Source organism: Corvus hawaiiensis, chromosome 7 (assembly GCF_020740725.1).
Source record: "Corvus hawaiiensis isolate bCorHaw1 chromosome 7, bCorHaw1.pri.cur, whole genome shotgun sequence".
In the NCBI taxonomy this organism is placed as follows: domain Eukaryota; kingdom Metazoa; phylum Chordata; class Aves; order Passeriformes; family Corvidae; genus Corvus; species Corvus hawaiiensis.
Genome location: NC_063219.1, coordinates 2,538,959 through 2,564,188, shown reverse-complemented (window position 1 = coordinate 2,564,188; position 25,230 = coordinate 2,538,959). Strand labels below are relative to the sequence as shown.

The following is a 25,230-nucleotide window of genomic DNA, read 5'->3' as shown; positions in this document are numbered from 1 at the left end:
CAAACAAGCTGCATACTTCAAAGTTTAACATTAAACAAGAATTACTAACCACCAGGATTTTCTGTGAATAATTATACTGGCTTCACCAAGATAAAGCCCTTGACACGATCCGTGTTTTTTCCAGGATTTTCTATGATCAACATTAGTTCCACGCAGACTATTTCAACAGAATATAGATTAACCCCCTGTACCCCAGATGTTCTGAACATCTTCCTCACTGGATACAACCCAGGCACCCCCCAAAGCCTCAGCCTTACCTCCTTCTGCTGCCTCTCCAGCTCTTTCATCCGGATCTCCCGCGCCTCCGCCCGCGCCGCTCGCTTCGCCGCGAGTCTCGCTTCAGCCTGGGAATGGGAACACAGGGATGGGATGAGATGAAAGCTGGGCAACCCAACGGGGAACACGCTCCGGAAGCAGGGCAGGGAATGGGGAGGCTTGACTCGGCAAGGCTGTAAATACGTCTGTAGGAGTTAATTCCCTATTGCAGGTAATGGCCCTGCCTTCCCTAACTTGTTATCTTCACAGTCAGGTAAAACACCCCCGTGCAGGCACTACCCTCCCTGAGCACTTGTGTTTAAAAGAGCTCTTTAATTATTATTTGTGTGGCTGTAGAGGAAACAGGGACATTTATTTAAGAAAGGCAGCTTTTGCTCTTCTTGTTTTGGGTTTGGGGTTTTTTTTCCTCCCCTGCAGCATGGATTGTTTTCTGTTGATGAATTAATTTGACCAACAGCAAACACATTACGTGCCATTTTTCCTAACCACTGACACTGTGCACACATACCCGGGCACAGGATTTGGGTAAACACTGGAGTTCAGCGATTTGGGTAAACACTGGAGTTCAGCATGAGTGTGCACAGCTAAGGCTGAAATGATGGAGAGAAAATGCACTAGCTCCATTATAAATCTCCAAAATTCCATATTCCAGTCCAAACCTCCCTGGAGTGGAATTCTGCCAAGAACAAACCTCTTGAAGATCTACAGTGCTTCCTCACTTCAGCCCAGTTGGAAGTGCTGGAACATGCTAGAGAGTAACATTTTTAATATTCTGCTTTAAATCCCAGGCAAAGTCAGTAGGTCTGACAGAGGAAGAAGTAAAATTAGCTCAGGCTTGGTACAGTACAACCGTGAGCAGCTCGCCCAGCGGAATTCAGAACAGCTCAGCAGGGAGCCAAAGGCACCGCTCACAGCCAGTCACCCTGGTGCTACACCCAACTCCTCTGCTTCTGAAACCTTTTACTGTAAGTACAGCCTCCAAATGGACAGGAAAAACTGCCATAATATCAAGGTCAAGCACACAGAGAAATCAAAACGCCGGTGCTTTCAGCAGGGCTTCTAAACAGAAGGAAAATCACAAAAAAAAAGAAAGGTGTAATTTCTTTTCCCTTCTGTAACTGCATTCACTACTCAAGCTCAGGGAAAAGGGCCACAGCCTTCAAAAACACAAAGAAAATATGGAAAAGAAGCCAAAAAAAGGAGTAGGATGGCTGAAACTTGCAGTTAACAGAAAAGGGCTGATGAAAATCAAGCACGAGCTGATGTATGGGAGGACCAGGAGCCTTGTGATGATGCAGATCTTAAAACCTCAGACTGCAGAAGACCAAGAGGGGATCTCATCAATCCGTACAAATTTCCCAAAGGCAGGTGCCAAGAGGGTGGTGCCAAACTCCTCTCAGCAGTGCCCAGCGACAGGACGAGGAGCAATGGCCATAAACTAAACCACAAGGAGTTCCACCTCAACATGAGAGAGAACTTCTGTACACCGAGGGTGGCAGAGCCCTGGCACAGCTACCCAGGGAGGCTGTGGAGTCTCCCTTTCTGGAGACATCCCAAACCCAACTGCACAGGCTTCTGTGTCACCTGCTCTAGGTGACCCAGCGGATTGGACTGGATGAACTCCAGAGGTCCCTTACAACCCCAAATATTCTGTGATTCTGTGAAATCTGAAAAATTACTTGTAACAAGGAAACAAAAGCCTTCACAGAGAATTAAAGAAGCCCACGGCAGAAGGAGCAAATGTCTGGTTTTGCACAAAGCTGCTCTCCCTTGAGTTCTTTGCCTGAATTTTGGGTAAGTGGCTCTGCCATGGACAGAAACTCATGCCAGGAGCAGACCCTCCACACCTGCACCCAAAACCATCCCCTCTCATAACCTGATACTCATAACCAGGTGACAGCAGGCTCCCGGGTGCAGGCACGAATCCCCAAACGTGTTTTCAACAACCTGAAGCCATTTGTCCAAGAAAAGAAAGCCCCAGCCCTGCTGCTGCTGCTGGGCAAAGCCTGGGTGGAATCCCTGCCAGGCAGTGCTGTGATGCACCTGCAGTGTTTGGAATTGCTCATGACACCCACTATCTAAACACGCCCTGAGATGTGTGCTAAAGGCACGAAATCACAGCTCTGGAAACAAGCCTGATGGCAACTCGACATGATCCCTTCTGTTTATTTAAAAATAAACACTGGCAAATCCTAACTGATAGAGGTGAGAAATAACATCAGCACAGACTGTTTTTCCCCTATGGAAAACCAAGGGCCCTAAAGCCTCCATAAACAAAACACACCAAACACTACAGGCTGTGTATCTTCCTGACAGAAAAAGGAGGAAACAAGATTATTTGGATGTTAACATGATTGTAGCTGTCATCCTCAGGAATTTCAATAACCAGCTGAGCTTTCACATCAGAACTAGGTGCCTGTGTGTAAAATTCACATGTAATTCAAATTATACCTATTTCCCCTTGTTTTCCTTGTATGATAAGGGCCAAAGGATTTACACACTTGCTAGCCATGTTGCAGAATTATATATTCTCTCAGAAGCAAGCACAATATAATATGAAATGCAGCAACTTGAACAATAGGAATAAAAATTAAAAATTTAGCCAGTTTTTCTCAGGCCTTCCTGAGAATGAGGCTCACCAGTTTCTAAATTACAGATACTAACCACAGGAAGTTAAATGAATTTTACTTTGTGCAAAATCACACGTGTAACCTGTCATTTCTAAGGATATAATTCTAGTTTTAGTGCCAATCCATGGAGCATCTCTACTTTATTCTATTTCATCTTTGCAGTCCTCCAGCTGCTCATTTAAAGCCAACCTGCAAGCCTTTTAAGAATAAAAACACATTTTCACTCAGCAGCTTTGACTAACAATGGCTTACATCTTGGAACAAGCATATTGTTTATTTATGAACTTTTTCTTTCCGTGACCACATGTCAGCATTAAGCATCTTTGAATACAAACAACAGAAACTGTATCCTGGGTTCTTGAGCTTTAAGCTAAAAACCTGTTGTTAGCATATACTTTGTAAGAAGTCATCAAGTGTTATTCCATCCTGAACACTCATATTTTAAAGCAACTCGTTCTCATCACATCAAAACAAATAATTACAGAATTGCTCAGGCTGGAAGGGACCTCAGGAGGTCTCCTGCTCAGAGCAGGGTCAGCATCACATTCAAATCATGTTGCTTAGGGCTTGGTCCAGATGGCTCTTGAAAACCTCCGAGTTTGGTGGCTCCACAGCCTCTCCAGGCTCCTGTTTCACTGCCTGACTGTCCTCATGGAATAAAGGAATAAATGCCCCCCCAAATCATGTCAGAACCTGCTCTTGGCTCCTTAGTAACCCCAACTTCTCTGCCAGAAGGCTGCTGTACCTTAAGGTCTGCATCAAGCACTAAGGAATATTTTCAAGCACTTTCTCAAGGGTGTCTGGGTGCCATTTAAATGATTACACAGTTATTTTCACCGTGGTTCCTGACCAAACACCAGCTCGTTTGTGCTGGACAAAGGAGGGTTTGTAAGAAACAGGCCATCCTTCCCTAAAGGGTTTTCGAGCCCACGGCAAAATGAGAGAACGGGGGACAGGAAATATGCAAGGAGAAAAAAAAGACTTCAGTATGTGAGGCTACCCACGAGACTCTGGAGGGTGCTCTCCAACTCAACAGAAATGTATTATGCTGCAGTCAGGCCAGCCATTAAATGGTCAACCTGTGGCCTTCATAATCCCATTTCTAGCATGCTTTACTGGATGGAATTACTTCATTCAGAATGAATTTTTTTTTAATACTCTGTAGGTGGCATTGGTGACAAACCTGGCGTCACCTGTGAGCTCAGAGGAAGTAAATCCATCAGGGCAGGGAGGAGTCCACCCCTCACTGTGTACGATGTTATCGAAGTCAAACCAAAGCCTGGTAGCAACCCTAACACCCAACAAATCCTGCAGTGAGTGTGGGAGCCAAACAGGGCCTGTTGCACACAGGTTTTCCTGTGCCAAAGCCCAGCTCAGGTACAGTAGGTGTCCCCCAGCACGGCACAGGGCAGGGACGCCCAGAACAGCCCCACTGCCACCCCCACCTGCTCAAGCTGCAAACCTTAAAAAAGAATAAAAATACAGACCAGACTTTCAGACTAACACGGAGGAGCGTCAGATTTATTGTGGGCCTCTTCCTCAGAAGCACGGGCATGACGGAACTCATGGGAGTTTGTCAAACCACACTCTCTGAGACTCTTGGACTCTGTTCTGTGCTATAAATACCTTGATTTCTTGCACAGGCTGCAAGCAGCAACGCTAACTTTACATTTCTCTCTCTGTGCTGACTAAACCAAAACAGGCTTTGCCTGGCTGACTTTGGTCTTCATCCAGCCCAAGCACTGGGCTGAGCCCAGAGTTGAGTCACCTCTAAGGACAGTAGCAGAGACAGACACTGCAGCCTGCAAGAGACGCTGCTGAACATTAAAAAACCACCCAAAAATTCACATACTTCTGAAATTCAGCTTACTGAAAGCTATTCTTTAGGCTGCCTAAGGCTCAACTAACTATTCAAGGGATTAAAGATTGAAAAAAGAGAAATTAGGAATCACTAAGACTGAAGGAAGTGATCTTAAAATCATCTAAAATTCACTACTGACTCAGCAAGCAACACAGGCCTCAATCAAAAGTGACAGATCACTGTCAAAAACAGAAGAATAAAAATATGAAGCCTAACTGCACTCATTACAAAGCTTTTGCAACTTCCCTTTTATGAAACACTGCTCATCTGACAAGAAGAACTGGCAGCTTCAGCCCTACTGAGCAGGTCACACCAAAAAACCCCAATCCTCCTAAGAGGCTTCCGTAAAGCCCCATAGGCAAAACGAGAGGAGGTGGCAACCACACCGCTGAGATGAATATGGAACTAGGCACCAGCTGAAAAATCATCACCTTAATTTATGGGACTCACTCAAATACTACAATCTACACACTGAATTCTTGTCTTTTTATTGCAGTTGCTCAGAATGATTTACAGTCACCAAGCTCTGAAACAAATACACTGCTGAACTGCAAAGTGCTCGTTGCTTTTGCTGGGCTACTTGCTCAGCACTTGACACTCCTGCTTGAAAATAAAAACCCAGCCCTGTGCGGCAGCAAATCTTTACCCTGGCTTAAGGAGTTCAGTGTATTTAGCTCTGAAGAGGGAAAAACTAAGCAGGTTGTAACTGGAGCACAACTACAGCTGAAAAAAAACCCAAACCAGGTATTGGGTATCAGCTGGAAAGGGTGAGAAGAGTCTTCTGCCACCTGCAGCAGTGGGGAGAAGTGGGAGTATGGGACTTGCAGCTGCTGTGGAGTGGCCCCTATACAGCCTCTTTCTAAACACCACTGGTGGGCACAAGGTCTGGCTGTGCCCGTGGCCAGGGGATAAAGCACAATGGTGACGGAAGCCGTGGCTTCCTGGCCCCGCGCGCCGCGCCAGGGAAGCTGCGCTGTCATTATCGCGGCGATGAGAGAATTATTTAGGTGAGTTGCTGAGGTAGAGGCCAACGACACACACACATCCTGAAGGTGTGCATTCTCAGAGCCTTTCCCTCCTGAAATGGCAAGGGCTTCATTGTTCGCCCGTCAGCCCCAAGACACAGCCAACAAAGACAGGAAGTTATGCTGCTTTTTTGAGCGGTGAAAAATGACTATGTTGACTTGCCACATAGTTACATGTGTAAGGGTTTTCCAGCTATACAAAGCACCCCTCAATTCCAGTGCACTCAAAATTACCTGCTTCTGAGACTAGTAATCAAAATCAGCATCGTAATTTTTGTGGAGGATTGAAGTGTGAGCTTGCCAGCACCAACCATACCCGGAAAAGCTCTCTGATCCCACTGCCAGAGAAACCTTAAAACACAAGCCTGCCTGACTAAATTACACCTGCTCCCTGTAAGCAACCACTACTGTGCATTCCTGCAATAACTATTCTCAGGCTGATTTAAACCTCTTGCCAACATGCTTCAGACAAAGCCAGCCGGTCATTTTTGGGGCCAACGTAATTCTTCATGATGAATGCTGTCCCATTCCAGTACTCCGTACCCTCTTCCTCAAATGTTATATGTTCATTTTGTTTAGCCAAGTCACGCTTCATCAGTTAAAAATCTGATAAAGTTTGTTGCACTCCTACATAATTTAAAGTCTCTTTACACATGCAACACCTGATTTGCAGTATTCCTGTAACACAGCTGACCAACACAGCTACCGGGTAGAACCAGTGCTAACCCATGGCAATGTTTTTCCAGTCTCCATTTGAGCAACATGTGACCTAACCCAGGAGTTCCAGGAGCTCACCAGGTGAGTGGTGACTATTTAGCATCGAAACAAGAGCAACTATAATGACTTCTATGCTGAAGAGGTCAAACCAGCATATTTATCTGGCATTTTTTTGCACACGAGTTATAAATGCAAACACACTTTGCACCACTTACTCATATGGTGATGAACCCCTGAATCATACAGGGCTCGGTCAGTCCATATCCTGCTTTACTCCTCACCTTTCTCTTAAATGCAAATTACTATTCAGAACCAGCAGGCTGGTGAACTTTAGCCTACACGTAAACATAGGGATTCCCTTCTAATACCCCCGTACCAGCTCCGCTGGCCCGACAGCCCATCATGGGCTGGTCTGACAGCTCCTGTCCCTCCGTGCAGGGACAGCGGTGAGCCCGAGTGACAGCTCGTGCCGAGGGATGCCTGACCCGCCCGTGGCCATCAGGTGGTCCCACGGGGCTGCTGTGACACTTTATTTAGCAATCATTTAACAGGTTCCTCTGGCACGACGGCTCCCGGAGCAGCAAGCAGCTCACGTTTCGTTTCGGTCAGTGATTGTGCAAAGCGAGCCCGGGACAAGCCCCCGGGCCGGGCTCACACGACGCCAGCCGCTCCCGGCTACCACGTGGAGCGCGGGGCTGTCCCGGCCGCGCTGCCCGAGCCCCCCGCGGCCCCCCGGCCTTACCTGCTGCTGGGCAGCCGGGCTGAGGCACTCGGCAGCCGCGTCCATGGCTCCCGCTGCCGCCGTCTGTCCCCGGCGGGGCCCGCCCGGACGCGCCCGGCACGGCCCGGGGGCGGAGCGGGAGCGGGGCGCGGGCGGGGAGCGGGCGCTGCGCTCGGCGGCCGGGGCAGCGCGGAGGGAGCGCTGTGTGAGAACGCGCACCTGCCGCCCGGCATCGCTGCGAAACGCGCACGGCATCCATCACGGAAAGGGCCTCCTCGCCTCCTTTTTGTCCCCGAGGAAGATAAACAGCCCCAGAACATCCCAACAACTCGGCGCACGCCACCCCCGCCCTCCCTCCGGGCTGCACATCCACCAGATAACACCCTGCTTATAAATATATATTCATGTTCACGCCAGGCGGCCTTTGCATGGCAGAAACAAACCGCCCCACTGCTGTTAATTGCTGCAATTATATCGGTGCTGTGGATTGCGTTGTGTAGAGCCGAGCTTAAAAAGAGCCATCCGTGATGGACGGGCTGGTGTTGGTTTTATTCTTTCAGAAATGGCATTACGCGCTAAGGAATAATGGAAAAAAACCCAAAACACGTAATCGAAGTCTGACAGTACTGCAGAAGAGCAATCGGGAATAGCGGCTGGCCAAAAAATAAGGACAACCCTGCATTTCAAAAGGTTCTTGGTGATGAGCTGGATGAGCCGAAGGCACAGAAGGATTAGAGGGCACAAGTGCTTTTAAGTGGCACTCACTGGGACGATACCCCCAGAACAACTGAAGGCACGGTCAGAGCTGATATCCTGGCTCCGTGGCGATTAATGCCATCTGTTGATTCCAGCTGATTTCACCCAAAGCATCTCTCGATTCCCCTTGTCTTCGCCCCAAGCTCACACACCTATCCCCTCGCAAAGGCCAGGGAGGGCTGGGAGAGCTACGAAGCTTAAAGAGCTCATTTTACCCACGGCCATTCTGCAGCCGCAACAACAGAGCACACGGGGAGTCATCTCCTCCTGGCACGGGATTTTCCACGGCAAGCCAAACAGGTTGCTCCGTAGCAACTCAGCCTGCACCCTCCTTCGCAGTCAGGGAGCCCAGCGAAGCCTCCACCCAGAGTCTGAGCTCAGTTTTTCCATGAGCTGCCTGCCCAGGACAAGGAATCTGGTTTCTGAGGCTGGCAGAGCACACGCTGCCATGCTGCTGACAGTATTCTAGCTAATTTGGAAGCGCTGGCACTGTTTTACATTTGGGGGCAATACTTCAGCTGGATTCACTGGCAGTCCCTGGACCCAAGCCATGTCCCACTGTCCCTGGGAAGGCTAGTCATGCTTCCTTTAAATAAGAGGGATTAGGGATGTCTAACTTGCACCCTGCCCCTGGGAGAAACCCTGCTGAAGTCAGGTGAAGCTTTACAATTGTAAAGCAGACCGGTTTTCTGTAAATCATAGAACTACAGAATGGTTTGGGTTTGAAAGGACCTTAAAAGTTTATCCCATTCTACCCCCCTGCCATGGGCAGGGAACACCTTCCACTAGCCCAGGTTGCTCCAAGCCCCGTCCAACCTGGCCTGGAACACTTCCAGGGATGGGGCAGCCGCAGCTTTTCTGGGCAACCTGTGCCAGGGCCTCCCCACCCTCACAGGGAGGAGTTTCTTCTTAATATCCCATCTAACCCTGCCCTCTGCCAGTGGGAAAACACTCCCCCTTGTCCTGTCACTCCCATACACCTTGTCAAAAGTCTCTATCGTTCCTATAACAATTCCTTTAAGTACTGAAAGGCTGCAATAAGATCTCCAAGGTCACATCTTTCATTAAACTCCAAAGCCACCAGTTGAGCCTACAAGCTATTTTTAACTTCTTTACCAGGTAAAGGACCCAATTTTGCTTTAACAAAATAAATCTGACCTGTCTCAAATCCACTCCAGTGTGTGTAAAAAGAAACTAATAAATACTGTATGTTCCTGTGAAGCATCTGTAATTTAAATCTACATTTAACACACACTCACTTCATCCTCCAGCACAGCTTATACTGAAATCAGGAACCAGGCCAACGTAACACCATCAGCAAACGCTCTCCTTTTCCAGGTGGTGTAACCTTCAGCCCTAAGCCCGTTATTTAAGGCTGATAAAGTTCTCAGTCTGCTGCGCTTCCTTACCCTCTGTCAGCAAGAGCAAAGACCATCAGAGATGTGCAGGACCCGAAGGAAGGCTCTGGCCTGCCCTGGCTGCCTGGAGCTGCTTTCCAGGTGCTGGAAACCTCTCCACTCCGCCCTGCCATCCCGAGCAGGTCTGTCTTTTGTGAACAGCCTCAAGTCCAAGAGGAGTTATGCCCTAATTCCCCGAGGCTGCTCAGCATTTTGTTTTGGTGCAGGTAACAGCACGATTTGGGGATTCCTGCAGTGTTTGGTGCTCAGCTGTGAATAAGGCACTTCTGGACTATGGCAGCTCACCCCAAGGCAGCCAGGACCAGGCACTGGAGTTAATTCTTCAGGAAAAGATACATATTGCCTTATACATAGAAAAGTTTTAACAGAGAAGGGAAGGGGAGAGATGTTAACTGTGTAAATCCAAAGAATCAGAACAACTCAGCGTGACAAATATCTCCATCTTAGCTTGAAACAGACAATTTGTTCTGGTTCTTGCTTAACAAGAATTAACCTCTCCTTACATTCACTGGCAAATCTCTACAGGTTTTGCACTGTCACTTGGAAAATACACTGAATATATAAGTATTTCCTACACAAGGCATAAATTACCCCCCCCACACACACACACACCTTCTCCTATTTACTTTCCAAGCCAAGATGTTTGGTTTTATTTGGTTTACTTGAGGAAACACTTCATACATACCCCCGGGATAAATTCAAACAAACAACTGTACTACAGACCTGCTGGGTCGGAACTGAAGGATCAAGAGGTCTTTTCAATGCTAGCAAACTTCCATTTTTCAGTAATACTGAACAGAGCTGACAGGGCTCTGAACACACACCTCAGCATTTTATAATTGCTTTTATATAAAGGGAGGCTCGGAATTCTAATCAGGTGCTGACACATCCCCTCGAAACTGCAGTGCCTATCTCGTCACAGCTCTCTCCTGTTCAGACAGATAGCACAGGCATATAAAGCTCTGCTAAAATTGGTATTTATTTATTTATTCACAGTTGAAATATTTATTGATATTTATTTATTTATTCATGGTTCTTGTGTCCATGCATTTTCCATTTGAAATAGGATGCTGTGGAAGAATGACATTAATTCCAGGACATAGCTAGGCAGGAAGGATGTTCCCAGTGGAAATATGCATTGCACGTACTACAATGCTAAACTGAGCCTAAGAAAAACAGGCAATGGGAGATTGAGAAGGGGGGGGGGAAAGAGTCAGTTGACACTTCCAGAAACCTGGTGGGATAACTGTGAGTTGGGTATGTCTAAGAAAAAAAAAAGAAAAAAGGAAGTTTACTGCACTTAGGACAGCAGCTCTGATTCCAGTGACACAGACTCTGTATCTCCCCACAGGGAACACACCTCTCCTTTGCAAACACACACACACACACACACGCACACACAGAATGCATGCCTGCACTCAGAACAATGCAATCCTCCACAAATGATGGCCCAAATCCTAAAAATCAGCTTTCCACAACTGCAGTTTACCCATAACAACCAAGGAGCTGCGTTAAAAGGAAGAGGGAAAGATCACCCAGTCATCCTCCAGGTATGCTATTATCACTGATAAACCCAAATTCCAAGGAAGCCTGGCCCTCAGCACAGCTCATATTCAATTGCTTTTTCTTTTATCTTTAGGGCATGTTGTAGGTAGGTGTCATGGTTCAGCATAGTTTGGGTTTTTAGTTAAAGAGGGCTCCATCAGCCACAGAAGCGATTCTCTTGCAACGAGGTGCTTACAGCTTCCTCTACGTCCCATCAGAACCAATCAACCGGCTAGTTTGAATATTGGCAACTTTCTAAAGCCACTTAAGAAGCTTGACATGCCTCTGTGATCCACATTTAAGAACGAACAAAGCCCGGGAAAACTCTCTTGCTTACGGTTTTTGGACAGGTAACTTGGGGGCCCGACAGGTAACTTGGGGGCCCGCGGTGCGGCCCAGCGGGGGCCAGGCCGGGCCCTGCTCGGCGCAGGTAAATAATGGGTGTTTTGAACCAAACCACTACAGTAGGTTAAGAGGCATGGAAGCAGCAAAAAAAGTAGTCAAAACCTTTAGAGACAGGCTTAAAAACTGAAAAAACCTGCACTATGGAGCACTCTGGCTCCAGCTTGGCACACCTCAGTTCTAATTCTTCAGGAATATAGCAGCCACTTCTCAACACTACCCATCACCAACATACATAACTCAGACTGTATCGTTTATATCTATAAAAATGAAATTCTGCTGGGCATTTCCCACATTCTCTTCAAGTGGTGTCATTTTTGGTGGACTTGCCAGTGTTGGATTATTGGTTGGAGTTGATCTTTCCCAACCTAAATGATTCTATGATTCTTAGAATTTCAGTAGTGTCCGTCCATATCATATTTACTCCTGGCTTTCCAAACAGTGGGAACAGAGAAAGCAAGTTTAATTTTATGGGAAAAAAAGCTAAAAAATACTTTGTATTAGAAGAAGTATTTGGTTACTCTGGTTTTGGGGGGTTTTTAAAATAAGGTTCACAGTGTTGTTCTTCGAATGCTAAGAAAGCCAATGAACACCTCCGGAGTGACACCCACCCGAAGTCAGACAGACAGGAAAAGTGACATCTGCGCCTCATCACTTCATCATCCCTGCCTGCTGGGGCACCCTGGCACGCCTGGAGCTCAGCTGGCCACGGGAACAAAACCTCCTTGTAGCCCGTCACCAAGGCACTGAACTCCAGCACACGCAGCCAAGCACTCCTTAGGAAAACAATGTCCGGTTTTCAGCACCAAAATCCCCTGCCAGGATCAACAGATTATCTTCTGTCCAGGCTGCACGGCGGCGCAGGGAGGAGGAGGAAGGAAACTGCTGGATCAGGCACAAGTCAGACTGAGTCATGCTCCAAGAGGGAAGCTGGGAGGCTCTTGGGGACCCTGTGGCGTATTTGTCATACAGCTTCAAAACAGAGATGCCATCAACATTTGGTATTGAATATATTAAAGCCTGACTACTTGAGCTTCAGAAATTTGAAATATGGGTGTATGAAAGCTGAAATATGGGTGTATGAAAAGTTACGTGATCTTCCTGTTTTAGAAGAGACAGATTCGAGAGTGGTTCCCATAATAAAAGTTCTGACCTAGTCTTAAGCTTTTCCATTCTTTTGCTTAATAATGAAAAAAAAAAAAAAAGAAATCCAACCCAATTAGAAAAAGAGTTCTGGTTTGGATCCTCTCACAGAACCTGAGTGTACAGGTATCTGTGTAAAAAAACCACAAAAATGATCCAGCAAGAGCCTTTCACTTGTAGAAAAGTGCTTCTCTGCTGGTGTATTCACAGCTTTGCCATCTCCTAGCCTCTACTTCCAACCTAATGAGATTAAAGAGTTGGAATTAACCATTTCCACCACGACTGTAAATTCTGTGAATTGGAAACCCAACAGTAATTCCAAAAAGTACCACGCAAAAGGGCAGAGGTTCTGCACTTCATCCTACCCCCACATCAGGGACATTAGGTGGGAAAACACCACCAGCATTTGCAAGCTCTGGGAGTGCCATAGTTAAGTCACTGAGGTCTCCAACTCAACATGCAAAAAAAAAAAAAAAAAGACAAATCAATTAAATGCAGAGTAAAAATCAAGTCCAAAAAGTCAGACTTTCAGCTAAACATCCTTAGGGCTTCAACTCAAATATTTGACTGTATTCACTAGAGAGAATGAACTAGGATGGCATCCTAAATGTACAGGGATCACATCTTTACCTTAAGATCCTCTGCAAACACCAAACAATCTCATTATCAAACATCTTAGCAAAAAACCTGACAGATCCCTTTGAGAAGTGTCCAATTTTCCTGTACAAGGAGGATAATAAGGATACCTGCAGAGGACAGCTGACCAAAGGAACTGTTCTGGCGTTCCCCATGACCACCCTGACTGCAGCCTGAAGCTATTTTCCTGGGTCAGGCTCATCCACACCCTGCAATCCTACAAGACTGAAGTTTGATGGGAAATGAAATGATGAATTTTTTTCATGGAAAGCTTTTCTTGCAAGGGCATTCCAAGAGTGACTTCCAATTTTGTTTTTAGGGTTTCTCAGAACGCCAGAGCTTTGGTTTTCTGTTTTCCTTAATTCCCAAGCACCAGGAGTAGGAACAGGCAGACCCTCTGCTCTGACATGCTGAGTGTGCTGCTGTGAGTTATCTGTGTTTAAGGGATCAGCATTCTTAGTCCTCTTGCTTAACATTTTGAGCCAAAGACTGGGAAGGGGAGGAGGGAATGAGACCCACGTCTAATGAAGGAATTTATACATGAGCGCTGTCTGCTGTGGAGAAACATTTGCTGATGTGTTTGCCAGGAAAGCCATCTTGGAGATATAACTTAGGCATGTGAGCAGAGGCTGGAAAGTCTTGTTGACACAGACCTTTTACCCCCCCACAAAGGAGAATGTTTATTCTGCAGTGAACAGCCTGTACAGCTCTACAATGCAAGAGACAATTAGGGAGCTGCATCCTACCTCGTAAATTATATTGCCATGGAGTCCCAAGGAGCTGCTGCTAAAAATACAACAATAAACAATATTTAGTCTAAACAAAAACTGAGCTCCACCAGGAGCTTGCATGGATTACTGAAGCAAATCCTGCCACAAGGAACTGATCTTAAAACACCTCTTAAAACTGAGGTATCTTATCATCATTTCCATCTTGGCAGTGGTTTAGATGCATTTATTATCTCAGAAAATGTTTTTGCTGGTGGGGTTTTGTTTTGAGTTGGTTTTGGGTTTTTTTTTTTTTATAAGCATTGTAGCTCCATTCTCCAGCACCACTCTATATATAGAGTGCACCACTTCCACTGCTATTTAGCAATCAATCACTCGTCCTGTTTCCACTCCGAAAAAGCAAAACAGGGATGAAAGAGCAACTCCAGGATAGGATGTTGGCTGGCAGCTCCTCAGTTAGTATCAACTGACCACATTTACGTCACTTCTTCAATTGGCATTTTCTCCCTAAATAGCTCTCTGGTCAGTAAGTGGTTGCTCCTACCAGGGAAGAATTTGGATACTCCTCTACAGCTGTTACCTCTGAGAACAAATCCATATGTTTTCTACACCCTGGATAATCCTGCAGTCATGTATTTTACATCAAGACTGTTAACTCATGCAAATAGTTTTGGGGGAGGCAAATTGACTTTGGAAACAGCTGGATCACTCACACAAATAAATTAATCAGAAATGATTCCTAGAAGGATAAAAATAAACAAAATCCACTGGCAGCATTAGCAAATATGGGCTGGAATTTCACAAGGAAAGCATAAAAAGCTTCCCAGTGTTGTCTCCTGAAATAGTTATTTGCATGAAGCTGCAGCCAGTGGTTTCTTCTACTTGTTTTACCCAACCTCTTTATGAAAAGAGAGAAGTTTCTCTTTTGCAGTGACGACAGCAGTGTTTTGCAGCAACTGTTGTCCTCATTTAAAATTTAAATAAAACCGAACCTCAGAACACCCAAGTAGAGTGCTGTTTAAATACCGTGTTTCTGTTTGACTGCAGAACTGCCTCTGCAATTAAAGTCACTCAGAGTTCACAAATAAAAGAGCTGAGTTGTATTTCAGATCTTTGGTGCTTGACTTCTATTTGGAAGCAAACCCCCAACCAGCGTTTCCCACTGGGAACTCATCCTCAGGCACCAGCACACAGCAGAAATACCCTTAATAAGGAAGCATGCACGCAAAATTAATTCAGCCACTGGTACATGTTACTGAAGAGCCAACATGCTTGTCTGGACCATAAAGTAAAGCACAATGACCCCATTTGGAACCTGCAATGAAGTGCAAGTTTTAATCTGGTTTCTTTACAGCATAAACGCAGTTTGGGGAGGGCTCCGGGGCTGGGTGGATGCCAGCATCTTTTTGATGCATGGACATAAACAGAGGTTTTGTTCCTGACTGGTAAAATTATTTGAAGTATAAATAAGAAGTGAAATTCAGGGACTGCTACAAGCAATGTAATCTGTGGAGATCACACTCTGGCCCCCACTGAACTGCAAATTTCTGTCTGAATAAAAGCTGGCAAATCCTGAACACAGCTCTGCACTTAGAGCACGTTAAAATGTAGATACACACCCCCAGCAACTGCTTAAAATAATGCCCACACTACCAGTCAAACGACAAGAAAATCACAAACCTTGAAGTAAAGGTTACTGACACTGTTCTAGGGATTACCCAGTCTGTGACAAGAAATGATATAAAGTTTTAAGCAAAGGCATAAATAGGACACTAAGTTCTGTTTTGTTTGGGGTTTTTTTTTGTCTCACATCAAGTGCACCTGCTTCCTGGTTTAATCTCAGCCAAAATCCCACCTTTGGCTGCATCACAGAAAGAATAAATACATATACAGGGAATTAATTATGTGTCCAACAACAGCATTGGGTGTCCACAGAAGCACAGACTTTACATGCAGGCACATTTAAGATTGATTTATTCTTTTAAAGCCAAGTAAAATGAAGATCAAAAGTTTCGGGTAGTCCACTGAATACTCCCCAAAACTGAGATTTAATACCCGTATTCCAGTTCCTGGACAGAAACAGTTCAATATGAGTTAAGTGATGGAAACTGCAGAGCTTCCAGTGGTGAGACAAATCCTACCATTATTTTGAAATGGTGTAATATTAGAAATTAGATCATGTGAACTGCTCTTGTTTCAGTGTCACACTGATGTGGGGCCCTTCCCATTTTGCAAGAGGTCAGGACAATTTGTCTTTTAAGCTTCAGTGGAAAATTCCTGAGGGAGTTTTAGGCTAAGAACTGGTCAGTGAAGTTGCACAGGTCTTTGCCATCAATTAGGAACAGTGAAGAAATCCACAGCACTTCAGTTTCTTGTCCAGAGAACAGAGATTATATGTCCAGAGCTTATCTGTCTCTCTGGAAGAAAACAAACATAAGCAGTATTTTTACATCTTCAGGCACAACACATTAGATAGATTTCATGTGGAGATTTTATGCCAGCAAAGCAATTGAGAAATTATAAGGAAAAAAAAAAAAATCTTTCCCCCAGCTACAGCATTTGCATTTACTGGGGATACAGGAGAGCACATGGGAGGCAGAACTCTTTTTTGGGGTTTAATTTTCAGGAGCCACTCTCTCCACAAGGGCAGCAGCCCGAGGAGTGCAAGTCAGAAGCGCTGACTACAGGAGAGGAGGTGCAGGAAATTTTACTGCTGCCAGTACAGCAAGACTTGCCAAGGCTGCTACAGCTGTGGTACTGGCTCATCTCTGCTTTGACAGAAAAGTAAACCCTCCTATATATTTACAGCACAACAGGATGAGTTCTTGTAAAAAACTAAATTAAATTTAAAAAGTGAATTAAATGCTTTTACAGATTTAGTCCCCTTGATTTGAAAGAATGCTCTGATTTGTAGAGGCACACAGAGAAGCAAGTCTTAAAGTCATTACCCCACCCAGTGTATCAGAGGAGAATTAATTACTCCATCTAAACAGACCAAGAATGAACTCCAAGCTTGTTTGAACTGGCCTGAACCCCACAAGAGGGAGCAGCAATCAAGCAAATCAAGTAAATCAAGCAAAGCACACTCTTTGGTGTTCCTAAGGAGACACTACTTCCACCACACAAAGCTGGACCCCTGAATTTTCAATATAAATGTTTAATGGCTATTCAGTCATTGAGGATGTGGATGAAAACTATCATTAGAGGATAAGAGACCGCAGTAGAAGGGACACTCCTCTGTGTTCCTACCGAGGACACAGTAATTCAGCCTCAAATTATTACCATTACCAGATACATTTCAACCACTTATGTGAAGAAGCAAACCAACAAAGCTGGCAGGGGAGTGGGGGTATTTAGAATTTATGTTAAGTCTCCAGACCCCCCAGATTCCCAAAATAACCCACAAATCCTAGCTAGCTTTATGTTGTCAGTAATTCCTGTTCTGTATCCTCACTCTCTGCTCCATCAATAGTTCTGAAGAATTCAATCAAAGCCTACACGGTTTTTATTTAACTACCAGCCAGCCTTTCAAGAGGTAACAGCTTCCACATTCAGCATCACTTCAACAGCAGAAAAAAAACATGAAGAGGTTTGAAAAGGCTCACAATATTATTTCTTGCAGGCTCCCACAACCTTGTGGCTAAGTGGAAGAACAGGCAGCAATGTGCTGTGCTGACAGATGGTTTTCAAGTAGGAGCACCTCAGAGCCTAAAGCAAAAGCTGAGGACTCAACTAAATGCTTTCTTTAGGGGCAGAATATCCTGCACTGTTTTGTCTCTTACCTCCCAGGCTCAGTATTTTGGAACTTATTAATAATTTACTGGCTTTTCTTAGTTAAGAGTGGAAATTGTAAAGAGAGACCATTCAACTATAAATTACAATAGAGAGGGGAGACTGGCGGAAACTTTTTGACAGAAGAATAGATTGAGACAGAATTTCTTCTTTTTGTACCTCAGGGCAATGTCAGGAGGGCCAACAGAGCACAGCTGAGCTTGGTCACTGACACAGGAACCACAGCTGAAACCCATCATTAGTTCTTCTGGCAGCTCCTGGAGGGTGTGTTTGGTCCTCTTCTCATCCCTCCAGTATTTTTTTTTACTGCTCTCCTTTCCTAGGTTTCTCCCTCTGGGATTACCCACAGTGACCTCAACAGGTATTTCATTATATGCACATCCTACTGACTGACAAAGGGAGGAAAGAAGGAATCTGAATTTAATTGAAGCCATGCCTTTGATCATTTAAAAAAATGAGGATTTTATATTCATCTGTAAAATCCAACACAGTGCCAATATCACAGAAAAAAAAAAACCCAACAAACCAAAAACCCAAACCACACAAGGCATTTTTACATGTTCTGGGTTCATTTGGCAATAGACCTTGCACACATCAGTTACACCAATACAGGCTTTAATAAAAGCTCTGACTGCTCCCCTGACTTTTTTAAGCTGTCTGTTATGGATGCAGAAATACTTGGAGCTACAGACGTACAAAACATGACTGGTTTTAGAGGCATGTCTGCCAGAGAACAGAAGATCTGTTGTAAATGATTCCAGAATATTAATGTCAAACATTAATCATCACAACACAGTTTACTACTAAAGCTGGAGCAGGCTTTTAGGTTATACTAAAAAACCAACCCACAACACGTAAGGAAGGTATACAAAGAATAACTCCCATTATTTTCTCAGCCCTGAAAACAATTTCATGGAGAGTAGCATTTCTGAAAAGACTCCCAGCAACTTCTCCCAAGCTTTAATGACACCCACAGCCATGTCACCTGGCAGACAAACAGCACAAGAGTTTAAACCAACTAAAATTTGGAGAGAAGACCTCAAAGCCTTCCATGTGGCCAGAAGCAGTGACGCCTTAATAGGCAGCAAATCTCCATGGCTCAACAGCACCAATTAAGCAGGGAAGTAGCGGAGCTCCTTGAAACCTGAGATGCTGCCTGAAAGGAAAAAAAGTCTCCTTGAGGTCACTGAGAGTTCCTGGTGACCTTTTGCAAATGCAAATAAATCTGTGGGCTTGTCCCCGGTGAGCTCCACCTGCACTTCCCTGGCAGTTCCAGGAAGATCCAATGCCAGGGTACTTGATACAGTTGAGAAATTCTGCTGTGGTACGACCAGTGAGCTGAGAAAAATGTACCCTTGCCAAGCCAATTCCAAAAAAAAAAAAAAAATCAATCAGTGCAGACTCAAGGGCATGAGTGACAAGCTTATTCAGCTGCTCACAGCAAACACCACGGAGGGAAGCAGCACTACCTGACCATCTTAAATGGCTCCTCAAGAGATGTAAGAATTGCTGCTGATCAAAATATTACCTAAAAGATTGTATGAGTAAATTTAAGATGGAGCTGCTGACAGCATCCAGCTACAAAGTGACGGAACGAAACACTTTTCCAGCTTTTAAGTCCGGCACAGATCTTTTGTTAGGAGTGCACTTTAAATACATGTTCTGGTTTGGTCAAATTTAGAGATATATCCTCTGAGAGAAGGCACAACCACCCCTCCCCCCAGCAGGGTCGGGAAAAATAAGTTTTCCTCGAAGGAAAGAGAAAGAGATTAAAACTATTTATTTAACAAACACACAGGAAAAGGAAAATAATGCTAAATAATAAAATCTTTTGCTGTGAAGAGCAAACCTGGGAAAGTGTTAGAGTCCTCCCTTTGGTCTCCTTGGAGCTGGGGCTTGGCCCAGGGCCAGGCCCTCTGCGCTCAGTGGAAAGTCCTCCTGATGTGTTCTGATATTGAAGCAATCCACAGAAAAAGGGAAAAAATCCAAAATTCCAGGGAAGGAAAAAAAGTTCAACTATCAGTCTCCCTTTGGAGAAAAAGAAACTGAAAAACTGGCTGAAAGCTGACTGGGGAAAAAAAGTCGCTATCTCTGTGTGACCTTGAACAAGCTGCAAACTGCTTTGGAAAAGTTTTGCTCAGTTTTTTTTCCCTTCCCCCTCTCAGGCTCAGTTTAAAGGCATAGAAAGGCACAAGAATTAATTTCTGGGCATAGGGCAGCGATATGGGATACACATCATAAGGTCACCCCAAGACATTCCGCCCCTTATCCCATATTGTTGGCTCAATGCCTAAACTAAGATATTCTAATTCTCCACACACATTAATAAGTATATATATATATATACACAGCTATGTACAAACAGTGACAGTGACACTCAGCAAGCAGTGGTACACAGGCATTCCACATTACAGGTGGTTTTCACCCATCAATCAGATCTCCCTGTGGTACACAACGTGTTGTTCCATCTTTCTGCATTATCCACCACGTGCAACCAGGTCTCTGAGCAAAGACAACCCCACGGACACCAAATCAGCACATATTACTTAGGGAGTAAAAGCTGCTAGGGAACCTAAGAGTGTAAATATAGCATGCAGCTTGGATTTGCTCCATCCACAAGGAACTGAGAAAGCCTACTTTCACCTCCCAAAAGCATCTAACACTACTTTACATCTAGCCAATGCCGAGGAACAGACTTGTGAGCTATTTATACATGGAGATAAAGGTGCCAAAAAAAGTTTAAAAAAAAACCCCCTTGAGGTCATCAAGCCTCATTCTATCTAGGAGATGCAGTTTTCCTGCTATTCAGCCACTTCTTCATACAGTTTCTAGCAGAGAATTAAGTAGAAAAGGGAACTCTTTCTCTGAAAAACGTGTTTTAGTGAAGACAGAAGCTCAAAATGCTGAGGATTAGGCCAGCACATGAATGCATCCAGCTTACACGATGCATTAGCTACCAGCAGGTTTAAGGTTTCCTCTGAATAAAACATGTGGAGCTGCAGATTTCACACCATTACTCAATTAATGAAACTGTCACTTCAGTAGGCAGCAATATCACAAAATCAGTCACTGCTCCATTCATACAGCGGGGGAAAGGCTGTGGAGTTCTACTGTTATTAACCTGACAGGGCTTTTGAAATCCTGGCAAAGCCAAGGTTATCTGGAAACCACCTTGAACATTCAGAGGACACTCCCCAGTTAAGTTAATGGCTCGACAAGAGCTGCAGTCAGCAAAGTCACTGAAAGCCTGTAGTGCAGGGACTGGAAAAGCCATTGGAGTGTATAACTGCAGCTTATGCAAATCCATAGAGCAGGCCTGGGAAAAGCAAGGCTAAATCCCTTCAAACGGGAGAAGCTCTGCCACAAATCCAGCTGTATACTAGGAATAAGCATGATAAACAGCCCAGGTTTTTATAAAGATGCCTTTGTAACTGTTCTGCTGCAAAAACTGCTTGGAAATGCTCACATGCTTAAAAGAGTACCTATCATGTCACACTACACCTGCTAAGGTCCTACAGCTCATATTCCAACACAAGGAAAAGTTATACACAAGAACAGGTCACAGTGCAATCCATATCAAAGGCCCACTTAGCACCTAGAAATTAGAATGTGAAAGAATATTGCTAAGTGTTATTATTTTTTAAAACGTTCCACCATATTATTTTTGATCTGAATAGCGGAAGAAAAACTGATCCACAGAATATTTAAGAGACAAGTAAGTGTAGAGTATCATCCTAAGGAAACTTTACATACAAAGATACACCTGAAACAGCTCTTTAGCTACACAAGAAGAACTTAATCGGCTGCTTTTTGAAGAATTTAGGCAATGTGCAATTCAGGAGGAGCAAGTCACTTCACATTAAGCACATATCAGCATTTGCTTTATGGCAGACTGAGAGCTGAGCACTGACACTGCAGACTGGGTGAGCAGCAGCCAGGACAGGAACCCAGCCCAGCCTCCACCCTCACTGGCCAGTTCTCCTGCTCCAACCTAGGAATAAGTCTCCTCCAAACACCACCTTGAGGGACGGGAGGGAAGGATGCCCCTGCTCTCCGACATTTCCAGCAGAAGCAGAGATGTTCGGAGCTTTCAGTGGGGAACACCCACAAAACTCCATCATTGTGGATTGCCTTGGGAATGGATGCAGGCCTTCCTGCTGGCCACTGCAGCTTCTCTCCAGGGCCCTGGCAGCCAGCCCAGCAAATCACTCAGCCACTGTCCCACTTCCCAACACCAGGCACTGAATCTCAGCTTGGCACCTCCCTGCGAGCACTGACGGGATTTCACTCCCGCATCAGACACGAGACCCTGCGGAGCTTATCTCAGGCACCAAAACAAACACTTGCTCTGCAGAGTCCTGTCCAAGCCTGGCTTGGGAGGTGCCACTTCTGAGTTCAAAGGAGAGCCCGACTGCCCAGTGCAAAGGACGCAGTGCACACAAGCTGATCCTTTACAAGTCTCCCTCTCCGGTGGTCACTTTTGCATCACTTCTGATGATCTCATCTCCTTTGACTGACTCTCCCACTAAAAACACAACCAGGATGATACATTTTAAGAGACTGATACCAAATTGCCCTTTGTTTTCACCAGGTATCACCTTTGGAGATAAATTATTCACCTTAAATGTAACAGCACATTGTTGCAGTTAGGCTACAATATTTACTCTTCACAAATAAGTATTTTTCATCTCTTATTTATAAAATATCCTTTTGAATGTTGATGTTTTGGTGACATTCAGCTGAGATCACAACTTACTTGTCTAAATATTTGACTATGTAAGGATTCTAGCTATGATGGATAATGCAAGTATAACACTGATACCATTACAGGGTCAGCAGTACCCAATTTATCTGGCCAATACCATCACCGACATAAAATAAACCCCTTAGTTGATCAGGATTAAACATGGAGTTTGCTCTCTATTAGATGTTTCACACGGTTTAGCTTTTGTTCTCAAAATGGCACATAATTAGCAAAGTAGGTGACAGGTTTAGTGTGCTACTCCTAGAATACACTCCTCACTTTGATGCAGATTCCTGTGGCTTAAATGTACTCTGGAAAAGGAAGGCTTTATCACAGTCACTGCAAAGTCATATACTCCCACCTCCTTACAGCAAAACATTGTGCAGCCTTCATTCCAGCCATCTCTTTCATGAGGAAATTTAGGTGTTTATCGTAGTTCCCGCTTCGTGCAGTTTTTTATTAGTCCTGTAAATCCCACAGAATTATACTGCTGGGAGTATTGATCATCCTCCCTGTATCTATTCAAACTTTTAAATCTTGCTGTGATATTGCACCAGTTGCAATAACAACCATCCCTCACCACCACTGAGCCAAGATGAAAGGTTTGTTTTCCCCGATGATGTTCAGGATTGAGCCTCTGCCACATTCTTCCACCAATGTCCCTGCAGCGGGAAGAACCTTAAATAGGCTGATTATCACCAATCCCTTAAAAACCTCTATCCAGAAGGTGCCCACAGAGGCAGCTGCACAACCTGAATATTCACTTTGGCATTTACAGGAGGAATTCACACACTTCTCCCGTGCTGAACCCGTAGCTCCTGCGCTATTCCCATTCTGCAGGCACAGCTTGATCCGATCTCCTTAGGGAATTAATACCCGGAGCAGGCACGGCAGCTGCCACCCACCCCGTTCGCCCTCTGGAGCAGCGACAGCTCCAGCCTCAGCCACATGGATCCGAGCAACAGGGGACAGATGGCACCGGTGCTGCTTCCTGCGGGAGCCACACCGCTCCACAAACCTGCTGCTCCAGGGAATCAGCCTCGCTTGGACCGCTGAGGGATGCCAAAGGATACTCCGAGAGTTCCCTTTGTTCAGCCCAGCAGCAGCAGCACCGCTGAACCAACCGCCCATTCCTCCTTGTCCAGCCACAGACTGCCCCTGGAAAATCCTAGGAAATCAGTGATTGCCCTGCTCATCCCCCTGTGGCGTCTCGGGAAGAAAAAAAATTAGAACTGGCCATTTCTCATCACGTTCACGCTGTGAAGCCTCCCCAGGACAACGCAGCTGATTCGCGCAACCGTTATTTCTGTCGCTAACAAAAGAAATAAAGGATCAGGAACAAAGGGAAAATTGAGTAAGAAAGGGGAATAAGCACCACCCTAGCGCTGGAAATATGAGTCAAGTGTTAAAAAATGGAATCTGATCTATAAAGGGTACAAAACTGGCACCAACCGTGTTCTTTCACTTGTGCGAAAGATAGGTCAGGCACAGGGAGAAGAAATGAGATCTGGAATGAGACCTGTTTGTTACAAAATCTAAGGCCTGGTCTAGCTGTGAGACTAACAAGGAGAAAACAAATTTAAGTGCTGACCTATAGGTCTAAAATTAGTTTCATTAAATGCATTTACTACGAGCAAATGCCTTTCTGATGACAGGAAAGCCAGGAAAGGATTCTGGAAAGCTGCATGTTCCTCACAGCACACATCACCCTCCAAAACTAGATTCTTTCCTGTCTAGTAGGTAGCAGTGCTCTTTATAAACATAATTATTAGTGGGTTATTATGGGCTTTTCTATGTTGTCTTAACATGAACAGTACTTAAGTCCCCATCTCTGCAGCCCCTCAAGTGTCAAAAAGCACCAGCACTGTTCCGAACCCCACAGAGCTGCCCATAGCCTTAACAAAAAGAACAAATGTTCAAGTGTTCACACAGAGCTATCGTTCTGCTAAATATAAGTGAAATATTATATTCCTGGTCTTAAAGAAGCATCAGAATTGACAGTATGTGACCACGTTTTTTCTAGCACACAAGCTGTATAAAAATAGTCTTTTCTCCTTAAACCAACACTTTTATGCCTCACAGTGACATTTAAACCCTTTGTGCTACAGGGGCGTTTCATCGTGAATTCAGCACAGTTCTTGTGCTTTTTTTATCCTTCAAATGTGTTCACTAAAGCACTCAAAGACCACTCCATTAGATTCACATTGCACTTCCCCCAGGCATTCCCAGCCCCAGCTTCCCAAGCAATGGTCCATCCTACACATCACTGGGCTTTCCAGGAAACCATTTCCAAGAGAAACTGAAATACAAAAAATTATAGTGAAATTATTTTTTCTATACTTTAAAATGCACTTTAAAATGACTTTTTCTCTTCTTGTCACCACCATCACCAACCACTGCTCAGACTGGAAATTATGAGAATCAACCTTTTAAATATGAACCTTTTTCCTCAGATACTTCTAAACAAGTTTTCAGTTTCATGGATGCAAACCTACAGGAGTCATTTCCTTCAAGCATTCAGAGAACACAAGATCAGGATCTGTGCAATGTTCACATCAGCCCTGATGTGACAAAGCCACAGTGGAGGGAGACAATGAGCCTGAAAATCCCACTTCAAGGTCTCCAAGCTGACCCTTAACCAAATGATCACATTAAAAAAATGCAGACAACTACAGAGATGGGGTTTTTAAGTCACTGAGAACTAGATAATCAAGAAAATATTTTCATGTATCTGAGACTTAAGCTTTTGATTTCAAATTCACTGGTAGGTGACAGGTTTCAAAGCGTTCATGCTGCTCCAGAGGGGACAAAGTGGTCTTAAGTAAAAAGTTACTAA

General features: G+C 44.8%; 1 protein-coding gene across 21 annotated transcripts in view; it reads right to left on the bottom strand.

The window, feature by feature from the left end:
* Positions 1 to 25,230, bottom strand: part of LRRFIP1 (LRR binding FLII interacting protein 1) — a 102,922-nt gene that overhangs the window by 57,101 nt on the left and 20,591 nt on the right. For 19 of the 21 annotated variants that reach the window (XM_048308589.1, XM_048308583.1, XM_048308586.1 and 16 more), the window contains exon 2: positions 258 to 344. In XM_048308589.1, the coding sequence (XP_048164546.1) occupies positions 258 to 344 (87 nt within the window). Of the gene's footprint in view, positions 1 to 257; positions 345 to 7,251; positions 7,338 to 25,230 lie in introns of those variants that run through there. The other 2 variants (XM_048308601.1, XM_048308582.1) reach the window with 1 other exon arrangement.